This window comes from Clupea harengus, chromosome 5, assembly GCF_900700415.2.
Source record: "Clupea harengus chromosome 5, Ch_v2.0.2, whole genome shotgun sequence".
In the NCBI taxonomy this organism is placed as follows: Eukaryota; Metazoa; Chordata; class Actinopteri; order Clupeiformes; family Clupeidae; genus Clupea; species Clupea harengus.
In genome coordinates, this window is record NC_045156.1 from 28,326,520 (window position 1) to 28,353,287 (window position 26,768).

The 26,768-nt window shown below is 48.8% G+C and overlaps 1 protein-coding gene across 4 annotated transcripts in view; it reads left to right on the forward strand.

The window, feature by feature from the left end:
* The window catches only part of srgap3 (SLIT-ROBO Rho GTPase activating protein 3), a 76,868-nt gene that overhangs the window by 42,190 nt on the left and 7,910 nt on the right, over window positions 1-26,768 (forward strand). For 2 of the 4 annotated variants that reach the window (XM_031568421.2, XM_031568422.2), the window contains exons 5-18: window positions 6,204-6,389; window positions 9,471-9,599; window positions 11,891-12,112; window positions 12,402-12,503; window positions 14,140-14,337; window positions 15,155-15,239; window positions 17,880-17,907; window positions 19,430-19,532; window positions 20,629-20,689; window positions 21,601-21,678; window positions 21,973-22,107; window positions 23,523-23,628; window positions 25,272-25,499; window positions 25,803-25,876. In XM_031568421.2, coding sequence (XP_031424281.1) covers window positions 6,204-6,389; window positions 9,471-9,599; window positions 11,891-12,112; window positions 12,402-12,503; window positions 14,140-14,337; window positions 15,155-15,239; window positions 17,880-17,907; window positions 19,430-19,532; window positions 20,629-20,689; window positions 21,601-21,678; window positions 21,973-22,107; window positions 23,523-23,628; window positions 25,272-25,499; window positions 25,803-25,876 — 1,735 coding nt within the window. Of the gene's footprint in view, window positions 1-6,203; window positions 6,390-9,470; window positions 9,600-11,890; window positions 12,113-12,401; window positions 12,504-14,139; window positions 14,338-15,154; window positions 15,240-17,879; window positions 17,908-19,429; window positions 19,533-20,069; window positions 20,101-20,628; window positions 20,690-21,600; window positions 21,679-21,972; window positions 22,108-23,522; window positions 23,629-25,271; window positions 25,500-25,802; window positions 25,877-26,768 lie in introns of all 4 variants that reach the window. The other 2 variants (XM_031568423.2, XM_031568424.2) reach the window with 1 other exon arrangement.

Genomic DNA, 26,768 nt, shown 5'->3' on the forward strand with positions numbered 1-26,768 from the left:
CATGTATACTTAAAAAGAGGCAGGGATTCAGGAAGTCTAATATATGGTCGGGGAAAGTATGTGTGAGGAAGCTACGATCAGATCTGAGTATTTGTTGGGTCCACAGCTACAAGATGTTTGTTGTGTTCAGTTCAGCCAGCCAGCACATGAGGGGCCACTGGAAACGCAATTGCACAAATGCTCTGCATTGATTCAGTAATGAAAATTAAAGGCTGTATCCATTTGGTTGTTGTGATATATGGCTGTTATTGATTGGAGGTGCAAGGCCCCTTTTACCCCGAGGGCTGTGGAGCTGTGTTTCGAATGTGAAATGAGGAATCTCAAAGCTCACACACACACCCTGGCATTTCCTATAAACAGAAAAAAACTGTCACCGAGCCGATTACTCACCTTACTAAAAGAAAGAGGCCTCGAGCACGCCCAATTTCATTTGGTTGCTTTCATTTGGTAGCTGTTTTTCTAATGAATTTCCAGCCCGCACTCCCGCTTGTACTTCTGTTGCAACAAATTATGAAAATGCGCCATTCATTCAACCCCTGGCTTTTTAAATAGCCACGGCGGCATTATTTTGGCTCCTCTTAGAAAAAGTAATTTTTAGTCAGGCTGGGGACCTCTTTGCTGACGGCCATTGAAACGCAATTGTGTTACCAGAGTGTGATGATGCTCAGTCAACCAGGTTTGCACAATCTCTACAGATTAAGCCAGAGGTGGAAGCGGAGAAAAAGGAAGGGCTTGTGCAATACAAGTGCTTCTTGTCTCGTTACAGACCTCAGCACTCATTTACTACAGGTCTCCAAGGTCTGGGCAGGTGCTTTCAGTTGAAGCTCTGTCCTGGTGTGGAGGCAATAGCCATGTTTCAACTATCAGACCAGGGTGACCTAGGGCTATTTTTTGGCCAAGCGGGGCTAATGGCCTGGGGCTATGACTGTAAAAAAAAGATGGACAGCATGGTGTCATGCCCGTACGTTCTGCAGTAATGAAGCCGAAATAAGTCGGCCATATTGGAAACATTGGAGCCAGAGTCTGCACAGTAAGAGCTTTTTTGAGCCAGATGCATAGTAAACAGAAAATTGTCCAGGTCCGCCCAGAATGAACTAAATGTGGTTAAATCATTTTTCCCTTTAAAAAGGCTTCACTTTTAACTTGGCATATGCTGTCCGATAATTTTATAAATCATTGGCCGGGGGCCTCAGGCCACGAGAACGAAAACGAAAACCATTTGCGTTTCTACGGTCTTCTGGCCGATAGCCCCGCAGTATCGCCCTAAAACCATAGTATAATTGAGCAGTTTGTGAATTTTCACATGTATACACTAGCAACAATATCAGCATCATTGTATAACTTGGGTACTTGGCATTTATTTACAAAGTTTAGAAAAATATGCATGTATATATAAAATGTAGGATTAATAGTTGAAGGCAAGAATATGTTTTGAAAACAATACTAAATGCAGAGTGAATGCTACATATAGGCCTACAAATATCGATATCGATAACAGGAGAGAGGACACAATTATTTACATTTAGTCATTTGGCAGACGCTGTTATCCAAAGCGACTTACAATGTATACACATTTTACATTTACACTGATGGCACACTGCACATCAGGAGCAATTAGGGGTTCAGTGTCTTGCTCAAGGACGCTTCGACAGGGAATCGAACTAGCAACCTTCTGATTACTAGACGACTTCTCTACCTACTGTACCACTGTCTCCCCCCTATTATATATTATACATATTATTATTATTATTATTATTATTATTATTATTATTATTATTATTATTATTATTATATGTTTCAATATTGCCACAAGCGGCGATCATTGGGGTCCAAGCAGAATATGTGAACTGCCCCAAATAGTGCAAGGCTGAACGGTTTGACTGCTTCAACAGGTGAAGGAGGACCATTTAGATTAAATGTTACATGAGGATTGAAAGACAGAATTTTGAAGATTAAAGCATGTCCGTGGAACAGAGGAAAACTTGTAGCGACATGCTATAGCCGATTTGTTTGAAATTTGGTAAAAAAGCTTCTAAATGCCATTATGGATCAGCCTACACGATTTCATTAAGACTGGCCATTCACATAGGCATGTATTGGCTGCTGAATTTTGTTTGGCCGTTGGCAGCCATTTTGTAAAGCGAGCCAAATGGAACTTTGGAAATGGAACTAGATGTTTGCTTTGAACATTATTCACTAGGTGGCACCATTCCACGAATTAATCGTAATTAGCTAGAGGCCAGTTTGCCAGGATCAATTAGCATGTTATGCTAGCCCACGTTAGGCATTAAAGATCATCCGTTCTGAAATCGATGGTAATTAAACATCCGAACATATTGTGTTTCATTTGAGGCAGCTGGGATTTGTATTGAAATATATGTTGAGATTTGATCAGCCAGTGTTGTGGATCATGACATGCACCATGTCTATAGCCCTGCGACATGATGTCTGTAACACTTTCATGCCTATCAACGGAGTCAGCACGTTGACACCTATACGAAGTATTATAGTTGGGGGGCACTGTGGCGCAAACAGTAGCCCCGACCACATTCGGGCTTGACGCCCATGGAGGACACGGGTTCGAATCCGGCCCAATGTCATTTCTCCTGTCCACTCCCCACCTCTTCTCCCTCTCATTTCCTGTCCCACTCTTCACTAATCTATCAATTAAAGGCATAAAAAGCCCAAAAACAAATCTTTAAAAAAAAAAAAGTATTATAGTTGTGTTGGTTGTTCTTTCGTACTTCATCAGGCTACCATTGCACATTTGTATTATAATTAATTATAAATATTAAGTAGAGCCCTGATTTAGCATGCTGACCAGCTCGAATGATTCTCCATTTTTAAATATTTGTTAAGATTACTTGGTAGCGTGTTGTTTACTTGGGGCGACAGTGGTACAGTGGTAGAGAAGTCGTTTAGTAATCAGAAGGTTGCTAGTTCGATTCCCTGTCGAAGCGTCCTTGAGCAAGACACTGAACCCCTAATTGCTCCTGATGTGCAGTGTGCCATCAGTGTAAATGTAAAATGTGTATACATTGTAAGTCGCACATATGTGAGTCGCTTTGGATAAAAGCGTCTGCTAAATGACTAAATGTAAATGTACTTGATAGTGACTAGTTATCATGTTGTTTTGAGGCTGAACATCTGTTACCTTACCACGCTATAATCCCACCGTTCACGTTGTCACGGCCTCAAGCACCAGTTGGTCCTGTTTGCCCCAAGGGTAATCAGCGGGCCAAAAGCCCCTGGCCGCTGGCTCCGAGTAAGCCCAGAGGAGGCACGATAAAGCCCCCGAAAGTGACCGTGGAAATGCAACTGGCCTTGGCCAACACTAGCTCCCCTGCATTTGGCCCGATCGTGGAGATGCGGCTAATGAAAGGCTTTGAATTCAGTGACCCTTCTTTTGGGCTCAAGCCTGGACTATTAGGGTTTTGGGTGTAAACAAACATCCCGTCATGTGCTCCTTGTAGTTTTAATCCTGAATCTCGTTATCACGAGCCTCTAATTGGCAGTGTGTCTTAACACTCCCCCGTGCATTTGTAATTAGGCAGAGGGAGAAGCTGCAGCCGCTGCAGATGTGTCATTTTTAGTTTCTTTCCTCAGTTTGCGTCGAGCTTCTCTTTAAAAGGTGTAAAGGCAATCACAGCTGTTGGATCTGTTGGGCACCTCTCGGCGGCTCCACAGTGGTGCTTTTAAAAGCCAAATAGCTCAAAGCTGTCGAGCGCCATGAGAGCGCTATCCCACCTCCCACTCACCGCCCCTTTCCCCTTCAACTGCATTCTTGCACGGCAGGGCTTTTCAGTCAGGCACGCCAAAGCTGTCTCCTAGATATACTCCACGTATGAAGAAAATGAAATGGGTCACTAGGCTGGTACAAACGCACAGGAAAACACAGTAGATTCTTCCCCCGTGAAAAATACAATATTTGTATGTATAATCATGCTTTGATGAAAATATCTGTTTTTTTTTTTTTTAATGTGTAAAAGGGAATGATTCAGAACCTCTAGGTGGAAGTGACTGACTTGCGGCGCTGTGCCTAGGATGGCAGAGCCGACCTCAGTGTTAACATTTTTAGCAAAAATAGTGTTTGCGTGTTTTTTTTTTAGTTTGTATCTGTTTTGGGGGTAATGAACACAAGCCCAGATGAGAGAGCAGTTCGCTTTTTAAGAGTGCTTTTGAAGTTGGCAGTTTCTAGGTTAATAGCTTAGCCTGTTGGCTACCGTTGAACAGCTGAGGCGCCGAACGTGTGGCGTTCCCATGTTTTAAAGATGCTCCCCACATCTGGGCTCTGTTAACGAGCCCCTGTATCTGTCGGGCCGGGGGAGCTGGGGCGATGCAGGACATCCCAGGGTGTCCCTGCCTGTCCTGCAGGTCTTAGCGGGAGGGAGGAAGGGAGGGGAGCATCCTGTGCCTCTCTCTCTCTCATTAGGAAGCAGCCCAGTCTGACTACAGTGTGCTACCGTCATCACACGACGTCTCTTATCCCTGAGCGTACAGGGAGGCATGCTCCTATTGCGTTAGTGCTGCTGCTGTTAGATCCACAGTCTGAGAGGAGGAGAGGCCATCTCCCCAGGATCATTGAGGAGGGGGGGTGAAGCGGAGGGCAAACGGTATACTAGCCATGAAACACACACACACACACGTGCATACACACACATGCATAGACACACACACACACACACACACACACACACACACACACACACACACACACACACAGAGAACAGCGGGAATCTCTCCAAACATTAGGTGATGAACAATCCCTTCTCCTCACAGAGCGTGTGCAAACAGGGAGGGGGGTGAATGCGGTGTTGGTGGTAGGTAGGGGGGTTGTGTCTATGCGAGCGCGCACGTGTGTGTGTGTGTGTGTGTGTGTGTGTCTGTGTGTGTGTGTGTGTGTGTGTGTGTCTGTGCGTGTGCCAAGTCTGCCCCAGATGAGTGGCGCACGGATCCCCCCTCCTGCTTCCTCTGGCAGCTTGATTCATTCAGGCCCTTACTGAAAACATCATGTGACTGGCATCTGCACTGTGCATGGGAGACAGGGTCTGGCTGAGTGGTGTAGCTCCACACATTAGTGTGTCTGTGTCTGTGTCTGTGTCTGTGTGTGTGTGTGTGTGTGTGTGTGTGTCTGTGTCTGTGTGTCTGTGTCTGTGTCTGTGTCTGTGTGTGTGTGTGTGTGTGTGTGTGTGTCTCTCTGTGTGTCTGTGTGTGTGTGTGTGTGTGTGTGTGTGTGTGTGCGCACATATGTTTTGTGCAATCACATTTGTTGATGTCCGCATGCCACTCTTCTGACAGTATATGACGGTAGTCACACTTTGCACGCTACAATAAAGCCCCAATGTCTGACGGTACCGTTATTGGTTGTTTCTAGTGTGTTTTTTCAGGCACATAATGACAGGCTTCAGGGCTCTGCTGGTTAGACCACAGAGGGCTAAACGGTCCCTGGGTGTTTGGTTGAACTTGATGATTTTGACTTTGACCTCTCTCTGCTGTGGGAGTGGCGTGTTGGCTTTCAGTTGTTGTTGTCTCCGCTGGGAACCCACATTGGAAGAACACACGCACATGTATGGAGTGCGTATGGCTATAGCTTTTGTGTACATATCGAAGCGTCTGCTGGGCGAAATAAAGTCTAAGCAGGGCACAGGAGAGAGGGTATGGCCTTGGCACCGGGGGAGGGTGAGCAGCCGGGGTTTGGCTGGCGTCCCTCTTGTCCTCCTCTCTGGCAGCCTCTCCGTCCCCTCTCTCCTCTCCTCTCCTCTCCTCTCCTCTCCTCTCCTGCATGCATATTCATGCTCTTCTCCTGACTGCAGAGCTGTGATGGGAATACTGATGCTCTGGTGTCGCAGGAGGCTGTGCACACAGGCGGCGGCCGGCCCTGAGTGCGCCTGAGATCACAGACTGCAGATGGGCCTCCGTGCCTCGCAGAGGGGAAAGAGAACTGGAGGAGCTCGGGGAAAGGGTCACATGAGAGTTGGCTCGTAAGGCAGGGGAATGGGCATTACCATTTCAGATCTGACCTTTTCAAGCCATGTGTGCAGTTTGCCGTCATGCATTTGGGTGTGTCTGTCCATTCTGACTCCTCTGTCTCTCTCTCTCTCTCTCTCTGTGTGTGTGTGTGTGTGTGTGTGTGTGTGTGTGTGTGTGTGTGTGTGTGTGTGTGTGTGTGTGTGTGTGTGTGTGTGTGTGTGTGTGTGCTGCAGGTGATGAAGACGTACCACATGTACCACACGGAGAGCATTAGTGCTGAGAGCAAGCTGAAGGAGGCTGAGAAGCAGGAGGAGAAGCAGTTCAGCAAGTCCGGTGAGCTCAACGTCAACCTGCTGCGCCACGAGGACCGACCCCAGCGCCGGAGCTCCGTGCGCAAGATCGAGAAGATGAAGGAGAAGGTAAGAGCTTGGTCCCAGACACCGCCACCGTTCTGACCGGAGGCAATGACCGCCCCGCAATCTTCACTTCATGTCGTCCGCACAGTATCTCTGCACATGCCTGTACACACACACACACACACACACCAGAATCAGAATCTGATTGCAGACCCCCTCAGGGTAACAGTATTGCAGAGCACTGAGACTGAGTTAGTTGGAGGCCTTTGCGGTGGCTTAGCTTATAGCTCTCCCCCCTGCATCTGATCATCCCACTGGCCTTCTGGGAGATCATAACAGTAAACAAATATGGAGTTGATAAGCCTTGATTAGCCTCGGTGAAACCCGCCGCCTCGTGGAAGTCATGAGAGATGAGTCCGGATGTGTGATGAGAGCGGGGATGGATGGAAGGGACGGAGGCCGAGGCCAAATGAGGCAGCATTTACATTTACATTTACATTTAGTCATTTAGCAGACGCTTTTATCCAAAGCGACTTACATGTGTATACACATTTTACATTTACACTGATGGCACACTGCACATCAGGAGCAATTAGGGGTTCAGTGCCTTGCTCAAGGACACTTCGACAGGGAATCGAACTAGCAACCTTCTGATTACTAAACGACTTCTTTACCTCCTGCGCCACTGCCGCCCAATAGCAGCGAGGCACAGTGCTGTGAGGAGCCTCAGACTCGCCCCCTCCCCTGGAGCCGGAAGGCAGCCCTCTGCTCCGAACCAGCCAGCCCCACAGACCAGCCCCACAGACCAGCCCCACAGACCAGCCCCACAGACCAGCCCCACAGACCAGCCCCACAGACCAGGCCCACAGACCAGCCCCACAGACCAGCCCCCCAGACCAGCCCCACAGACCAGCCCCACAGACCAGCCCCACAGACCAGCCCCACAGACCAGCCCCACAGACCAGGCCCACAGACCAGGCCCACAGACCAGCCCCACAGACCAGGCCCACAGACCAGGCCCACAGACCAGCCCCACAGACCAGCCCCACAGACCAGGCCCACAGACCAGGCCCACAGACCAGGCCCACAGACCAGGCCCACAGACCAGCCCCACAGACCAGGCCCACAGACCAGGCCTCCATACCCAGGCCACTGATCCCGAGCCCCGGGTAATATCTCCCCAGCCCCAGCAGAGACTCTAATTCACGCGAGGCCCACCAGAGTGTGCGCCACCAGGGCTGACGGATCCATCCCGCTGTTCTGTGTGCCTGAGACACTGGTGTTGGTTTATCTTCCGGAGGCAAATTTGTGTGTTTTTTTTTTTCTTCTTCTTCTTCTTCTGGGATGCTGGGTTATATTTTTCATGTAAATGAGCTGGTTGTTAGGGACTGCAGTGCTGGAATCAGAAGGCAGCCGGAGGCACAGCTCTCTCTCCTCTTCCTCAGGCAGCCGGAGGCACAGCTCCCTCCTCTTCCTCAGGCGTGTGGCGAGCGCGCTCAGAGGCTGGCAGCAAAAACTGCACAGGCCTGCACTATTTATATCTCTGTAGCTATGGATGCTGTCTCTCTGTCTCTCCTACCCTACCCCCTCCTCTCTCTCTCTCTCTCTCTCTCTCTCTCCGTCTTGCTATCTCTCTCTGACTGTCTCTGCTGCATGACCTGATTCTGCAAGCTTGCAGACTGCACTCCAGTCCTACCTGCACAAGGCATATAACAGGCTAGCAGGGGCCCTTGGTCCCTTGGTCCCTCACCTTTATCTTGCTGGTTTTAGGACACATCTTTGGGCTTCTGTCTGATTTCCATGCGGTCCTAGGCATACCAAAGAGGATACCTCAGTTCTGTCATGTGTGTGGCAACATTTTGCCAGGTCCAGTTTGTGTTTGAGGTTGAGATAAAGACTGATCTGGTGTTTTGTGTTTGAGGTTGAGATAAAGACTGATCTGGTGTTTTGTGTTTGAGGTTGAGATAAAGACTGATTTGGTGTTTTGTGTTTGAGGTTGAGATAAAGACTGATTTGGGGTTTGAGGTTGAGATAAAGACTGATTTGGTGTTTTGTGTTTGAGGTTGAGATAAAGACTGATCTGGTGTTTTGTGTTTGAGGTTGAGATAAAGACTGATTTGGTGTTTGTGTTTGAGGTTGAGATAAAGACTGATCTGGTGTTTGAGGTTGAGATAAAGACTGATTTGGTGTTTGTGGTTGAGATAAAGACTGATCTGGTGTTTGAGGTTGAGATAAAGACTGATCTGGTGTTTTGTGTTTGAGGTTGAGATAAAGACTGATTTGGTGTTTTGTGTTTGAGGTTGAGATAAAGACTGATTTGGGGTTTGAGGTTGAGATAAAGACTGATTTGGTGTTTTGTGTTTGAGGTTGAGATAAAGACTGATTTGGGGTTTGAGGTTGAGATAAAGACTGATTTGGTGTTTTGTGTTTGTGCTTTGGCTTGCTGTACATTTACGCATGATCTATTGCATGAGAACAGTTGACAGGTTTGGGTTGCTGTTGTGTGTGTTCAAATACGGAGGTATTCCCATCTGGAGTCCGCCAGCTGGGGAAATATGTTAAGGGAGAGGAGGCCATCAAATAATCAAACGGCAAATAGCCTTGGAGGTTGAACCTAATGAAGGGCCGCGTCCCGAACGCATTGGCTCATGTGTGCGTGTGCACAGGCCTGACACGCATGCGGCGTAGACTTGAGTTCATTTCGGTGCCTGTCTTTTTTTTTTTTTTTTTCCCTTTCCCTGCGCACGAGTCATACTGCCTGTTTAACCACACGTCGGAGCGTGGCCCGCTCCCAACATCTGTCCAGAGGCATGAACTGTGAGGACTCGGGTAAACAGCTGGTAATTCTCAGTTTGTGTGCCTGTGGCTTGATAGCGCACTCAGATGCCAGTATCTGGAGAGTGTTCAGTGGGGAGACCACCTGACTGCACACTGCTGTGTTCCCCCTCCCAACCCTCTCCGTGTCACCACTTGTCACGCTGCCTCAATTACGCCGGCTCAACCCACTGCAACGACACTACAGCCATCAGCCCAGTCTTGTGAAATGTGAAATGTTGACTCTCTTGATCTGTTTTGTCCTGTGCGTGTTTCACTAATGACTGTGACTGTTGACATGTTTCCCATCTGCCCTCCCTTCACCTCCAGAGGCAAGCCAAGTACTACGAGAACAAGCTGAAGTGCACCAAGGCGCGCAACGACTACCTGCTGAACCTGGCGGCGACCAACGCGGTGGTGGCGAAGTACTACATCCACGATGTCTCCGATATGATTGATGTAAGTACTACATCCACGATGTCTCCGATATGATTGATGTAAGTGGATGCAGCGGACCTGCAGTTGTTTTATCGGTTTGTTTGTCTTTTAACGTCTGCTGGGACCCCGTACGGTGGGGTTGAAACGAGGCTACTGCGCAGCTCTGCTCCGCTCTGTTTTCCAACCGCAGTGTGAGCTGAACTTGCCGTCGCTGCTTTGTAACTCCCAGGGTTTAGTCCTACACCTTGGAAAGCTTCTAGCCATTTTTTTCCCCATGCCTTGTTCTGTAGTCGTTTGTCAGCAGGGAGCCTGGAAAAACAGGCTCTGACATTGAACTACTGCTCAGGCTTGCGGTGCTGGAGCGAGCCAGGGGTCCCTCACTCCTGTGGTTTCCTGATTCCGTGAGGCCGAGGCAGGCAGGCAGGGAGGAAGCATGGACCCATGTGGACCCGTGTGGACCCGCACACCCTCACTGGATGCGCCAGGATATTTGTTCCGACATGCTCTTCTCTCGCATTGACCTCGCTGCCCACAGCTGTTTCGGCTTTCCGCTTCCATGTTGTTTTTGATGTGAACGGGATGTGAAGTGGAGAAGGAGAGGTCCTATCTGAGGCACTATGCGGGGAGGGAAGGGGGGGGGGGGGGATGGGCTTTTTATGATGGTCGAAAGAGCATGCCAACATTAACTTGGGCTATGTGGAATTACCTTTGGTCACGTTGGTGAGTTTGCTTTGAAAACCACTAATGGCAGTCTTGCACAGACAGACCCCTGTGGTTAAATGGTCTCACCCAGCTCCTTCCTGCACACTGGAGCTTTATTGGTGTCCATTTTCTGAGCTGAAAACGCTCGTCTCGTGCTCATATGCACTGGAGAGCAGAGCAGTATGGGAATGAACTACCACAGCTCGAAGGGAAAGAGACCGTAAAGCAATCGTATGCGGGGTGTTCACGTTGAGCGCTCACATATGGTATGTGCTCTTCACTGAGGGCTGGGACTCTGCCTCAGACGCTGCAGTCTGTAGATAGTCTGCGATTGGTTGCTCTGACGGCAGTGTGTCTTTTTTTTTTTTTTTTTTTTTTTTCTCAGACTCTTGAGTCTGTCATGTTCATTGGCCACGCCTCTCCGCATGAGCCCGAGCTAACGGCGAGAGGGATTGTGAGCATGACTTCCTTCGCTCGGAGCGGATCCGGTGTCGGAGCCAGACGTTCGCTGCCAGCCAGACGCTTAGCAGGCCGGCTGCGGAGTGTTTCATCTGCACAACATGCCAGGCACCCCTCCAAAGCGCTAAGCGTGGAAACAAAAGTCGTGCCCCCCCCCCCCCCCCCCCCCCCCCCCCCCAAAAAAAAATCATAGCTCTTGGATGATTAGATCAGACATCATAATAACACTATCCCTCCAAACTCTGTCTTTTTTCCCCTCTCTCATCAATCCGTTCTTGTCATAGAAGGGAGATGCCTTTATCCTAACTTAACTCCACTATTTACTGTAAGTGCGCCTTGTGTATTCAGGTGCTAATCTGTTATGCTAATAACCCCCCCCCCCCCCCCCCCCTCCAGGAAGAACTGCAGCGCTCCTGGGATTGCTTAGCTCTTGACGGCAGCTGCTAACAATCTGCTTAGTAAAAAGGCACACATCCTCCCCTCCAGCCCAGCTCGGCCCAGCCCAGCCCAGCCCTGCACTGCGGTGGAAGATCCACGCGTGCCGTCACGCGCATTAGAACACGCCGACCTGACTCTTGCTCTGGGGCGTTAGGAATCTTTTATTCCTCCTCTCTGTTAACCCACAGACTGGGTCACACCGTAGCCATGCGCTCATTAGGGACGTTTAAGTGATTCCCACTAGTTGCAGTCCCCTCTGGCATGTTAGGAAGTTGAACCTGGAGCGCTGCTAAATGAGGTTAGTTTTTTTTTATGCAGTTCTACTCTTTAACTAATTATGCCAGGATTCCCTGCTGTGCTTACGCTTCTAATTTTGTGTTGTTATATATAGAGTTATATCACATTTTGCAGCAGGCTTTTACATATTAATTTGCCGAAATGCGGAGCCTGTTTTATGTCTTTTATCTCCAACATCACAGGAACGCCTCCTCTCAGCGTTTAGCATCAGCTAAGCACTGGCAATACTGTGCTGCGTTTTAAAACCTTGATTTCAGTTTTGCAGAAAGAAGCGACTTTAGCTCGATTAAAATAGAGCTGCGTTTTAGCCAGTGCGTGGTCTAACGTTTGCCTTTTTCTGGAATACTGGATGGATTTAAGTGTGATGGCCTTCCTCTCCTCTTCTCCCCTTCCCTGCTCTCTCCTCCATTCTTCAGTGCTGTGACCTGGGCTACCACGCCAGCCTGGCGCGAACCTTACGGACATACCTGTCGGCCGAGTACAGTCTGGAGACATCCAGGCACGAGGGCCTGGACGTTATTGAGAACGCCGTGGACAACCTGGACCCTCGGAGCGACAAGCACAAGCTAATGGACATGCACAACCAAGTCTTCTGCCCGCCCATGCGCTTCGAGTACCTGCCCCACATGGGGGACGAGGTGAGACGGCACTACGCCTCTTCTAGTGTGTCGGTTCTTCTTCTTCTTCTTCTTCTTTTCTGTAAACCTTTGAACATCAGCGCTATGGGTGTGGCGTGATCTAGTGTCTTAAACGGAGGACCTGTATGCCTTTTTAGGGGGAACCAGCATAAAAGAACAAAGATGTTTGCGTTGCTAATAATGCCTAAGCCAGCTGCAACTATCCGGTTATGCTGAATAGTGACCTGAACAATTGAATGCCACTGGGGTTGCCTGACGGATGCGTGTGTCCATGTCGCTCTGCTCTCAGGTGTGCCAGGTGAGCGCCCAGCAGCCGGTGCAGACGGAGCTGCTCATGCGCTACCACCAGCTGCAGTCGCGCCTGGCCACGCTCAAGATCGAGAACGAGGAGGTAAGTGCTCCACTTGTAGTGCGCCCCCCGGCTCTTTTCATTCCCTCCTCCATTTCTGTTTCTTCCTAATTTGGGATTGGGAGTTCTTTTTTTTTTTTTTTTCTTTTGTGGATTGCAGCTGCACTCATTTCAATTTTCAATTTGCAGGCCGTATGCCCTGGGAGCTCGTAGAGTATATATATTTAGTCTTCTGCATTTTGTTCAGGATGGGGTGGGTGTTTTTCAGAGGTGATTCAGTTCACTCAGGTAGTCCGAGATTAGTGCCCACCCCTGTCACAGAACCCTAGGGGCAGCAACAGAATATGAGTGTCGCTCTCCTGGCTGAGTGTATGCAGGCTTGCACTGGAGGCCATAACGACCCCTGTCCGTCCGTATTGATGACTGTGTCTTATCCCTATCATCCTGCGTCTCATAAGTGCCTGGTAATGGACCACTGGTGCCACTGTGAGAATGAGGCCCATTCATCACTTTGCTCTGTGAATGGGACCACAAGCCATTCTCCAGGCAGCCATGCAGACCCTGATAGACTGCCCTCCCTCTGAGCGCACAGGCTGAGGGACATGTGAACTTAAGACCAGCACGATGATGGAGGCGGACCTCCCCTAAATTACAAGTGTATTTTAACAGTCATTTCTTGAATGCTCTCCCAGTTAATCTTTTGAGATAGATGACTTGTCAGATTATTGTCAGTATAGCGAACTCAAGTTCCCTACTTGTGGATTCAAAAGCTTTGCCTATGTGAATACCTAAAACGTGAGTCAGCGATTCTAATCCAATACACTTTTTCTGTCAAATTCAGCAAATTGCTCCTCACAGTCTTCTAGCTGTCCGTTCAGTCTGTGCTCTCAAAAAAACCTCCTGGCTCTGTAAATGGAAAACAAACAAAGTGGCTCGCTCTGAGTCACGAACCATTCTAGCCAATAAACACTTGTCTCAAGAGGACGGAAGGGATGGGTGTAGTTTGATTGGCTGTTGAGCATAAATATGAACAACCCTTTTGCCAGAATTGCAAACCTCACCTTTAAGTCTGACAAGACATATAAATAAGATATATTTCAAAAGTGTTAAAGGAGACTCCCTACCACTCTGAAGGGTTCTGAGGAACCTCGAAGTCACTACCTAGGTGCTGTTGTTTTGGTGACACTTTATTTGGATAGTCTGCCTACAGAGACTTTACAGATGGTTTGTTGATATGCAAGTTCAGTCTTTCTAATTCTTCCCTGAACATCACCTTAACCAAACCTTACCTTAACCTAACCCTAACCTTACCTTTAACCATAAATTGTTGTTAACAGAGTTTCAACAGATAGTTTGTTTATAATCTGAGCATCTTTTAGATCTAGGGTCTAAAGGGGACCATCCAAAAAAAGGTGACCGTTGTTTCCTAAAAACGATCCGGAGACCTCATAGGCCTCTTCCCTGCACTGACACTACGTATTGAAAGAGTGTGTAATCTTTGTTATTTCCCTTTCCTTTGTGCTATTCTGACTCCTGTGTGGCTTACAAAGTAAGCATCTCTAAGTAGCCATCAATATGAGCTTATGGATCAATGAAAGGTTGAGCTAATGGCCCACTTCCAGCCAGCACATCACAGTATCACAGCATGCAAAAACACCACTCCCTCTCCCTCTGCCAGGTGCGGAAGACCCTGGATGCTACCATGCAGACTCTGCAGGACATGCTGACTGTGGAGGACTTTGACGTGTCTGACGCCTTCCAGCACAGCCGCTCCACCGAGTCCATCAAGTCTGTGGCCTCCGAGACCTACATGAGCAAGGTCAACGTGGCCAAGAGGAGAGCCAACCAGCAGGAGACCGAGGTCTTTTACTTCACTGTGAGTGATGATGGCGGCCCTTTTCTGCTCTCGCAAAGCTAGACATCCATAGCTCCCCGTAGCCTAGATAATACCCAGGTGCATGGCATCACCTTAACAGCCCAGCCTGACAGTCTGAATATATATATATATATATATATATATATACCACATATATACAATATAGCCAACTTTAGCAGAGTACACTGTCTGTATACGGAATACTGTTCTACTCCCTTGCATGCAAAATTCTACCACACTCTGTCACTACCTAGAGCTAAGTTTAGTTCTCTTAGTTTTTCAGTAGTTTCCATGGCTACATGTACCACATGGCCATAACCAGCTGTAGCCCAAAAAGTCTAGCTTTCCACAGCTACATGGCCAACACCTAGAAGACGGTTTTACACCCTTGCATACTACCACACTTCATACATCACTAATAGCTTAGATTAGCCGTCTTTATTTTTCCGTTCGTTTTCTAAGGCTTTGCCTGCCCGTCCCATAGCCCTGTAGCCGCTCTGTAGCGATTCAGGAGCTGTGGTCTGCAGCACTGTTGTCTCATCTGTCAGAGCTGCCTGTCAGCACTCCCCCCATCATCACGCAAACTCACCCAAAACACTCATGACAGGCCCCATGCTTGTGAAAATCATATGGAGATTAAATCCTGCGTGGAACAGATTGAATTTGGGGGCCGTGCGGAGCGGAGCAGAGCAGGGGTGAAATCTGTTCCCCCGGCCCCCGCCACGGCCCAGCCCAACCCCCGCCCCGGCCCCGACTTACTCCCGTCAGATGGCATTAGCTGCATTAGCTCGCTGACGCCTTCATCTTCTGCCTGCAGAAATTCAAGGAGTACCTGAATGGCAGCAACCTCATCATCAAGCTGCAGGCCAAGCACGACCTGCTGAAGCAGACCCTGGGAGAAGGTGAGGACACACACACACACACACACACACACACACACACTATCTCTCTGTGTTTGGCACTTCACGTGAAGCGTAACATTTTTCGAGTTGCTGATCGGTCACCTCTAATTAGCCTCCCAAGCGCCCGTCTGAACGAGCCTTTCTAATGAGACGGTGTGCTCTCATGCCAGCCTCTAATGGGCTCGTGTGTAACGGGGGCTGAGTTCTAACGCAGTGCCTCACTGTTAAGGGTCCTCTGGCCTCAGGGCAGGGAAATGACACGGATGACAACCGAAGGAAGTAGCCCAGTTTAAATGCAGCAGGAGTGTAGGCCTGTGGGAGGGACCGGTTGCTGGATCAGACTGTCTCCATCTCTGGCTGGAGTAGCGGGAGGGAAGCGGTGGTTTTTTTTTTTTTTTTTTGTGAGGTGGTAATGGAGAACCTTCCGTGTCCACTGCTCAGTGCTCGCCACATGGGTGTTGAGGGGCAGCGCTTGTCACCTTTTTGCCAGGGGCCGTTTGCGCCCAATCAATCAGCTCCACATTGCTCCACGGGCTCATTTCAGGCAGCTGCTCCCAGACGGGGATGCAATCTAATGGAGGGGATCTGACGGAGGCGCCAGCTGAGGCCGGCCATGCCCTCGGCCGCCTCCTCCTCCTCCTCCCCCGCGTGGGCCACCTTCATCCCAGACGCCCCTGCTGGGGTGGAGTCGCCGGGATGCTGTGTGGTCTGGGCCAGAGCTGGATATTACAGCATGCGGCCTCACGTGGGAAAGATCTCCACCGGTCTCTGCAAATGAGTTTCCACCAGTGAGTCACATATGGTGGCTCCAAGCATTGCCCACCATCTAAATTATTCACGTTAATCGATCAGAAGTGCATTCTGTTAATGAAGTCAGCTGTGTTCAGTCCTTCTGCCTGCTGCGTGTTGGGTGGGGTGGGCACCACCTGGCTGGGGTGGGTGACCCTGGGTGGGGTGGGTGAACCTGGCATCCCCCGTGAGTCCAACACCACTAGAGGAGGAGAGACAAAAATGATGCATCCCTGGTCATGAAGGACACCCTCCTCTAATGAATTAGATTCAATTCAATTCTATTATTTTCGATGCAAATAAAGGTTCTCAGTTAGTGACTAGCTGGAGCAGCATTGAGAATAAAACTGAAGTGGGTTTGCACACGTGGCGTCGGATAAGGAGTTGCTGCAGACCTTCTGCCGTTGTAGAACACCGATGATTTGAGAGCATATGATTCGCATTAAAAAAATGCCTCCCTCTTGCAATATCTGTGTTCACAGTTCATTGGCGCTAGCGCATGAAATGAAATGAGACATTGAGAAGGAGAGGAGGAGACGAGAGCTCTGCAGGTGCAGAAATGTCATTTTGGGGGGGGGGGGGGGGGGGGGGGGGGGGGCAGGTGGCCGAGTGAGGTCATCACTCACGGAGATGACTGGCAGGAAATGCACTGTTGTTTTCTCCCATGAACGCTCCGGAGACCTCATATGCTTTCTCCCTGCGCCGAAAGTACATATTGAAAAACTGTGTAATCATAGTGCAACCCCTTTTTTCAAAACGCCATGTTTATCGGGGCGGTTGTAAAGTGTACAAAGCAATGCAGTTCTAATCAGAGTTCAGTATCAGCTTATGGATCCGGTAGGCGGAAATTAGAGTGTTTTCTTCGCTGTGCCGGCATATGATTTTCGGATTGATTTTGAAATGTTGTTTTCTTTCTTGCGGTGTTCGATATGATGAGTCTTTAGCTATGGAGAATCTCTTTTCCATTACTTGGCATGTCCATGACGTTTGACTTGAGATAGAAAGAGACACACTGTGTTTGTGTTTGGGGGAGAACATGTGCGTGAGAAAGAGCGCACATATTAAGGAGAGAGGGGAAAGAAATGCATGTCTGTGTGTAAGTGAGACGGTTTGTACTGTAAGTGTGTGTGTGTGTGTGTGTGTGTGTGAGAGAAAGAGAGCGAACAAAAGAGAGGGACATGAGGAAGACTTGACTGTGTGTGCGTACGTTTAGTGTTTAAGAGAAAGTGTGTGTGTGTGTGTGTGTGTGTGTGTCTGTCTGTGTGTAGTGTGAGTTTGTGTTTTCTGGCAGCCCTGTCCAGCGCTCTCAGATGGGAAGGACTCGAGACAAAGAGCTCACTGAGCCGGCACAGACATCGCTCAGTGTCACCACTAAAATGACCCTCCCCTCCCCCATATCCCTGCCATGTCCCTCCAGTCACCCCCCACACACACACACACACACACACACACACACACACACACACACACACACACACACACACACACACACACACACACACACACACACACACAGCCAGTCCCCAGACCCCCAGACCTCCTTTCTTCCCATCTGAGAGAGCAGGCTTGCACCCCACTGGCTCTCGGCGAGGTTTCTACGGAGACCGCTGAAAGCCTTTGTCTCCAGAATGGTGTTGTGGCTAAAGCCATTCATCTCCCCTCAATGGCCACAGCTATTCTCCTCAGAGTCCTCGCTGGGCTTGGACCGAGGCTTTTTTAAGAAATGCAGCACAGGCAAAATGCATGAGATGTCAACTTTTAATAACATTTCACTCATGTCTCTCTCTCTCTTTCTCTCTCTCTCTCTCCCTCTCTCCCTCTCTCTCTGCCCCTCTCTCTCCCTCTCCTCAGGAGAAAGGGCTGAATGTGGAACTACGAGGTAAGTCACACTGACAGAACTGAGAACCAAGAGATGTTCTGTAGTCCTCCCCCAAGTCCCAGTGTTGTACTGTTCATTCTCTAAAACAGATGGAGAACCTTCTAACGCAACAAAGTGTAGACAGGATTTCAGAGATTAATCAGAAAAATGTGCTCTGAAAAGTTCACGCACTTGACAGCTCGAGTCGAGTGGTGTTTACTTGAGACCGTGCAAATATGAAAAGATTGCTGACAGGCATAAATGTTTCTCTCCCTGTAAATGGTTACTTTTCATTGTTTGTTTACACCCATTGAGAGCTTTTAGCACAATATGTTGTTACCCATGTCATCTTCACGTTAGTCAGCAGTATGCACAGATGAAAACATTTTTATTCCGCTCCATTAACTCTCGGTGGCAGTTGCACGAGGAGTCGGTGAAGTATGCGCCACCGAGGTCGAAACCAGGAACCATCAGTGAGCCGTCACTAGCCGCACACCCCACCCCATCCCCCCCACCCCCAGTGCGTTGTGGGTAGTTCACGGGTACACTCAGGCTGTAAACGGAAGCAGCACATTGCCCAGAGCCTTGCCTTGTTTTAAGAGCGGGCCAGACGCGAGCATCTGGATCCACATAAATCTGGTAACACATTAAGAGAGATACTGCTGCTCACTTTTATGGCCTCTGCGTTTCTGTCAGGCAGATCTAATAAAGCGTTCTTTTTTCCGCTGAAGCCTTAAGACATGCAAAAATATGGCCAGGATCACAGGTTAGCTTTTTTTGTGGCCACTGTGGAGGACATCTTTCCCCGTCCTGTCTGTTTAATGCTGCAGTGATGTACTGGATCAGCCTTGCCCTCAAAGCTTAGACTTGCGCTAAATCCATGCGGCCAAGGTTAACAGGAGAATCCTCTGCCGTGTTCGTAACGTCCTACAATACGGATATGTAATATTTCAGTCTTATTTTGCCCAGTTCTCCGTCCGCGGGGCATTGGGGCTGTTCTGAGGAGGAGCAGTGAGGCCCTTCGGGAGGCCGAGGGCCAGGTGCCAGGGGCCAGGTGCAGGAGTCAGGAGTCAGGAGTCAGGAGTCAGGAGTCAGGAGTCAGGAGTCAGGAGTCAGGAGTCAGGAGTCAGGAGTCAGGAGTCAGGAGTCAGGAGTCAGGAGTCAGGAGTCAGGAGTCAGGCAGGAACTGAGCACTCAGCTGGGCATGCGATGGGTTATAATTATGGGTCATATCCATCAGAGACGCAACAACAGCACTCTACACCGAAACATTCCTGTTTGCTTATTTAAAAAAAAGAAAAACGTCTCATTAATGAGCACGTCCTCTTCCCAAATGCATTACCTTTTTAAATAAACAGAAAAAGAGGGTGGTTACATAAAAAGCCTGCTAATGCAGGATCAGCTTTCATTCATACAGTGTTGTACCAGGTCATTGGAACTGTTGTTCTTGTGTGTGTGTGTGTGTGTATGCGTGTGTGTGTGTGTTCGTATGTGTGTGTGTGTGTGTGTGTGTGTGTATCCCCCACATTCATCATTTCCCCAGGCCCCCAACCCTCCCCCCTAAGCCACAGAAACTACGAAAGCCTAGACCACGCTCCGTCTATAACCATAAGCTGTTTAATGGCAATATGGAGACCTTCATCAAGGTACCAGCTGTGCTGTATGAATGGGCTCCCCCTAGAGGGCTGGAGGCAACCTGGCAGCCTTTGACTTCTGAGCTGTCCCTTCACCTTCCTCCCTCAAATTTGTGTCATCCCCCATCCCTTCTTTTTTTCATGGCTCTGATGATGCAGACTACCAGGGTGTCAGCTTGTGTGCTGCCTCTTCCATATATGTCACATGTCACCTTTTAAAAGGTTTCCTAAACAGTTCGTAATGACGTAAGGGTTAAGTGTGTGTTACATTAGTGTTTTAGTTTAATAACATTGGTCGAACACATCCTATGCTAACTTGGTCCCATTGGCAGTCTAGAAAGCACTGTGTTAAAATGGATATCGAGGCATTCACATTTTAAACTGCACCCTCATATATCTGCATCTCGAGCCAACCTCGGACACACCTGCACCGTGCCTCCAGGCCCACAGTGGGCGCTCTCAGCTGTCTGCTCCTCTCTCTAACTGTTTGTGTGGTTCTCTGCTTCCCTTCCTCTGCTCTCCTCCTTGCTGTGATGCTTTCTCTACCAGGGGAAGAAGGAATGCCCGTACCCGCAACCAGGTACCACCAGCATGGGTTGGGAGGGCTAGATACTCTACAAACATAAAGGGGTGGGGGGGTAGGGGTAGGGGTAGGGGGGGGGTCTGTTATCACTGTTAGCACATTGTGATTTCTTCTTCCCCTCACCACTGGTAGTAATGAGGGTGTGACTGGTGTGTCTTTCTCTCTTGCCCGACAGCTAGTTTTTAATAAGTGGCCATGAATAATGAAGAGGCCATAATGTTTTTTTTTTGTAATGAATGCGCCATGTAATTCATATTAAACCTTCTTACAACTTTCACTTAATACTCTGTGTGTGGTGTGGTGTGGTGTGGTGTCTAGGTGACTGATAACTCCTTCATGCTTTGCTTTGCTACACTAAACTAAAGTGCCTGAACTGATCTCTTTAATTTCTTTAATATGTACGCAAAGGGATTGACATGGAGACTTTGGAGCTATATCTGGCAAAGGTCTTTAAAGTGAAACTAATGGTTGTAGTTTTGGGTTTTTAATCACTTATTGGACCTGGAAATCTTTTTTCCTTCTCAGGATTCTGGTCAACCCATCCCCGTGGTTGCCGAGAGCTGCATCCGTTATATCAACCTGTATGGTGAGTCGGCATTTAGGTCTCTTTTTTTTTTTGGGGAGAATTTGAAATATTGTTTGAATGAACCCATTCAAAATGATTGTTTCCGTTAACTAGCTGCACTCAGATCAGTCATAGAATGTTTATGCTATGACGAGTTACAAATTGATCAGGCAACCTAAATGCACACTCATCTGTTGCCATTGCCCTGTAGCTCTGAAGTTTGTTACTCCCGAGGGGCTTGGTGTGAAACTCGTGCCTCCAACAGATGGGTTTTATGGGAATGCCTCTGTAATATATTCCAGGCACTCAGTTGCCAGTGTGTAAATATTTAGCGGTGCCTTTGCTATGTGCACTTTTGAATGTGTTTTTTTGTTCGGGTTTTGCTCGGGTCACGCTCTAGCATCTAGCTTGAACATCAGATTCCTGTTTTGGCTTCTGTAATCAAATAAATGATTCTTATGAAGCCACCAGGCCAACCCGTCCATGCGAAATTCAAGCCTTTGTCTCTTTTAAACTGACGAAAAACACAACAGAACTGAGACTGCATGTTTTAAGCGGGGAGTTTAGCTGCAATGGTTTTTATTTAGTTGCTTTGGTCTTGTCCACCTTCATGTGTTATTTCATCCACGTTGGCCCCAGGATGTTCTACTCCCCCCCCCCCCCCCCCCCCCCCCTCCCTCAGACCCCTGCTCTAATGAAAGTCCAGAACCTGATTAGGACTACTCTAACAAAGACCATATGAGTCCGACAGAGAAGGGGTGGTAATGGACGACTTCTGGAGAAGGGGAGAAAAAGAAGTCTCGATCGACTGACTTGATTACACTCCCTCTTCTCTGCTGTGCCTTTGTGTTCGCTTCCATGTACCGAGGCATTCTGCTGTCAGCGTAATGGCAGCTTTTTTTGACCAGCGGATCATGTTTCTCTGCCTGCAGGCTTGCAACAACAAGGCATATTCCGAGTCCCAGGATCTCAGCTTGAAGTCAATGATATTAAGAATTCATTCGAGAGAGGTCAGTAGTCTATGTGACGTGCAGTCAATTATTCTTTTGTTTTCTCCTGCCTCTAGGGGAAAAAAAAGGATATCCTCAGATGTCAAAAAATGGTCAAGCAGGGTAAAGAATAATGTCATTTAAAAGGGTTGTGTTAGACATCTTGTTTCAGTCTGTCTTTTGCCATATGTAAACCACACATGGCCTGGCCAAGCCTTTCCTAATGATGTTTACAGATCTGTACTCTCACAATGATTAGGACCACCAAGGGGGAAGAGCTGTGTTAACTCAGACCACATGTTGCCACATTCTCAGGTGAAGACCCGCTGGTAGACGACCAGAACGACCATGACATCAACTCTGTGGCGGGGGTCTTGAAGCTGTACTTCAGGGGCCTGGAGAACCCTCTCTTCCCCAAGGAGCGCTTCCTGGACCTCATCTCCACCGTCAGTAAGTCGTGACTGCAGAATGGGGGCTTTCGGTGAGCCAGGTGCGCAGTGGAGGGCTCTATGCGCTAGTGTCTGCTCTAATAGGGGTGCCCCCCCCCCCCCCCCCAGGACACTGCAGTGTGTTAGGGCAGTCCTCAGAGATGCTGCAGCAGTGTGGCTAGCTACTATTAACAGCTACAGTGTCAGGGAACGGACCGAATAGTCTCATTCTCTCGGACGAGTGTGTGTGGGGTGAGGCCGTCCTCCTGCATCTGAGAGACTCACCTAAGCTCCTGTTTGTGAAATCACCAGTGTCTCAGCTCCCGGCCCCAACTGGCCAAGCCTTTATCAGGGGTCCCCAGATGTGGAGAGAGAGACTGACAGAGGGCGATGAGGTAGTGCATCACCGCCTTTTAGCCCCTGCTGAGCAAATAGGACAGTGAGCTTCCTGAGGGAAAGAACTTATGGCTCCCAGCTAATGAAGAATGATCCATCAGGCTTTTTGGGTGAGACACTTAACCTAAAAAGGAACGCTCATGGGCATTGTGCCCCAGTTCTCCCAGGTCTCCTGCATGGCATGGCCTCCTCTCGGGCGTCGGCCACAGGTTAGCAGCACGAGCTATTAGCAGGCCCCCAGTGGAGCGAGGGTTAAAAGGAGGGGTGCTGTACAGGGCTGGAGGAGCAGCCCTGCGTGGGCTAATGTCTGCAGTGAAGGTAAGTGGAGAGACTGAGAGGCTTGGGCCGCGGTCATCCAGGATCTTCTGTTTCCTTGAGCTCTAGCCCAGCCCAGAGATGTGGATCACATGCCACCAGAGCTTTGCAGGACTTCAGGAAGAGCTTTTTTTTTTCAGGGGGTAGACGGAGTGTAGAGAGAGCGCCACATGGAAACAATCGCCACGCCACGGCTCTCTGCCCCTGATTTAATAGAGAGTGTATTGTGGCAGTGGAAAGGGGGGCCGCATCAGGGCTTTTGTCGGCACTCATTTCTGTTAAGGACGTTCTGCCCCCTTGCAGCCCAGCAACCGTGACCTCCGTCTCTCTTTCAGTCTCTCACCTTTGACCCTTTTCTTTCTTCTGATTGGAAAATGTTGATGAAATTCCCAAGTGGCTTTGACAAACCATAACTAATAGCACCTTGCATAGACTGGCTCGTATTGAAACTGCGTCTAAGCCCTGGGAAAGATGGGAAAGGGCACAGTTAGAAGGCCGCAGTAAGTCAAATCTCGCCATGATGATCGTAACGGAAGGAAAACTGTGTGTTTGTAACTGTCTATTTGTTTACTTGTGCCCTCCATTCTGATGTGCGTCTGATGTGTCTTCACACCTCCTTGCTAATGTTTTGCTCGCTGTCAGATGGAGATGGAGCAGCGCTCTGTAATTTGTGACCGTGTTATGAATTGCCCTGCTAGCCCTCACATTGTTCTGTGTCTCTTCCAGAGCTGGAGTGTTCCGCTGAAAGAGCTCATCACATCCAGCAGATAGTTGTGACTCTTCCTCGCGCCATCATCATCGTCATGAGATACCTGTTTGCATTCCTCAATCAGTGAGTGTGGAGATCCTCCTTGTGTGCCACTTCCCCCAGCATGGCAGCCTTTTGATTTGAATGATCCAGGAATGAACTGTGTGTGTGTGTGTGTGTGTGTGTGTGTGTGTGTGTGTGTGTGTGTGTGTGTGTGTGTGTGTGTGTGTGTGTGTGTGTGTGTGTGTGTGTGTGTGTGTGTGTGTGTGTGTGTGTGTGTGTGTGTGTGTGTGTGTGTGTGTGTGTGTGTGTGTGCATGCTAACCGCCAGCAGGAGTCCTTGTTCTGAAATGAGTAGCGTGCCATAGTTGTCAGGATCTGGATAGCGAAGGAGAAAAAGCAGCACGCCTGTTGTCTAGTAAATCAGAATGCGCTCGGACATCACGGCAGCCCGCGCGGCCCAAAACATTCATTTCCAAAGAGCCGTGGAACGGCCCCACTGTTCGCATTCAATTTATGACGCCGTCTGTCAGGCCCACTTTAGAAGTGATTTATGAGCGCTGAAACTCATCTCTCTCAAGTAATATACCTGTCCCACTTTATTGGACTGCTATTGATGCTGCCATTGCCCGGGTCCCCTCCAGAACAAAGAAGTTGATTTCATAGCCGGATTTCTTTTTTTTTCAAACTCTCTTCTCCCCCCTTCACACTTTACTACCAGAATGTGCACCTTTGCCAGGAGTAGAGCTTTAAAGCGGTCCTTCTTTTCCCCTCTCTCCCTCCCTCTCTCTCTCGCTCTCTCTCTCTCTCTCTCTCGCTCCCTCTCTCTCTCTCTCTCTCTCTCTCTCTCTCTCTCTCTCTTGCTCTCTTGGCGCATGTGAAGAGTGAAGCTGGGGTTTATGTTTATAAAAGCTGTTTGTGTTCAGTTGTGGATACAGGCAGGATAGGCGTGAGCGCTATATGATGGCCAGGTTCTTGGTAGGGCAGGCCAAGTTGGCCATCATTAAGTCCCATAAAGTAAAGAGTGGAGGCCATAATATAGACAAGATATATATGTTTGAATCCCTGGTGGAAGCAAGAACAGTGATGGAGTGAGTACACGTTCTAATGGCAAACGGAGAACGTGGCTCAGTTCAGGGAGAAAAGGTCCTTAAGGGAGCCGATATTTACATTTTAAAGACTTCAGGAGGAATGTTTTGAACTGGTGAATGGACTTAATGTTTTTTTTTTTCCAGTGTTTCTTTTCAATGATTTTCAAATGGTGTTTTAAATAAAGGGTCTTAAAAGTCCAAATCTCTCCCTCGCTGTATTTCCTCTTGTGTAGAGGAGCTGGGGTCACTGAGCTGTGCACATCATGAATGTCAGCGCTTAATGCGGATACTGCAAATACAGGCCTGCTGAACTTACATGTGTTATGAGGATTTGAGGAGACGTGTAACGATAGTCAGTGGATAAGTCAGCATGTTGTAGGCTTACATTTAAAAAAAAAAAAAAAAAAAAAAAACAGCTCAAAGATTTGGATGTCACAGACAGATATTTACTTATCGTGAGATTATGCTCACTGGTCTTGGGAGAATGTTATCACAAAGTGAGTCTTTAGTTACTCCACAGAGTCATTTTTTTAATAGATACTAGCAAAAGGAGCTTAAAAATCAGGTGTGGCTATGCTCTGTTGGGATTAAACACACTCCTCTCCTCTCCTCTCCTCTCCCCTCCCCCTCCCCCCAGCCTGTCCGGGTACAGTGACGAGAACATGATGGACCCCTACAACTTGGCCATCTGCTTCGGCCCCACCCTCATGCCCATCCCCGACGGCCAGGACCCCGTGTCGTGCCAGGCCCAAGTCAACGAGGTCATCAAGACCATCATCATCCACAATGAGCTCATCTTCCCCAGCCCGCGGGAGCTGGACGGCCCGCTCTACGAGAAGTGCATGTCGGGAGGAGAGGAGTACTGGTGAGCTTGGCACCGCTTGTTGGCATGGCAACAAACACCGGGCAAGGACAGTATATAAGCAAGGGCTTTTTGGATTTGGCTGCTTAACAGATTGTTGTTGGTTGTATATGGGTGCTTTTTGAAATGTTCTGTGTTTTGTCGATAATGGCTACTCATTGGTACTGCTAATTTTATAGCACCTAATTATAAGAGGTGCAAAGTTGAATCCACATGAACTTGTTTGAGTGCAATTGTAATTATCGTTATTTTTAGGGTTGGTGATCAGGATTGTAAATGTTTATCCCTCCCTCTGTATCTCTGCAGTGACAGCCCCCACAGTGAGCCTGGGACCATCGATGAGGCCGACAACGGCACTGAGCCTCACACCAGCGAAGACGGTGAGTGGCCAACCTCTCCGCATGGTTTCAATACTGGGATGCTGTTGTTTTTTTTCCCCCGTGGATGTTTATGTCTGGGAGAAAGAGCAGACACACAGGAGAACAACACACGGTCAGGCTTCAACCCATTTTGTAACGGAACGTGATTATTCAGGCGTTACGTTTCAGAACCGTTTCTCAGAACTGCTTTTCATTTCTCTCCGTGTGTTCTCCCCCTTTTTTACACGCAAGGGATGTTTGCAATTATGCTGATAAGAACTTCCAAAAAAGAGAATAATCTTTTAGCCTGCTTGGTGGCAAATCGGGTTTTTGAAGAACCTCCTCCTGCCGTGGTGGTTCTCTCTCTGTAGCGAGAGGGCCAGTGTGCCTGGCTCTGACCCCATGCCGCAGTCAGCACTTTGGCCACGGGTCGCTCACAGGCCTGATATATAGACTATATAATTCACCAAATGAGGCGTTCAGCTAAAGCAACGACTCCGAGCCATTCCTGTGATTTACACCGCGGCTGAGCCGTGCGTATACAGTTCGGAGATGATGACTAATATCAACGCACAATGAGCAGGCTCAGCGCTGACTGCAGCGGATATGCCACGCCAATAAGCAGAGAACGACATGGAGCTGTCTCTGCGCTCCGCTCGGCTCTTAAATGCGCACTGTTGATTTTGCAGTTCAGGATGGATGGATGGTTTTGTGCGGCGCGGTGCGGCGGACGGTCTGGGCTGCGCGCGGCGCGGCATGGCGTGGCGTGGCGTGCTGGGCGGGAGGAGAGCTCGTCTGCACAGATGGTTCTCCCGTCAGCGGTGGCTGACCTTATTCGCTGGCAGATAACGAGGAAGATTCCTGATGAGTTGTGACAGCCGAGGCCTTGCGAAGGGCCTTGTCTAACAAGGGC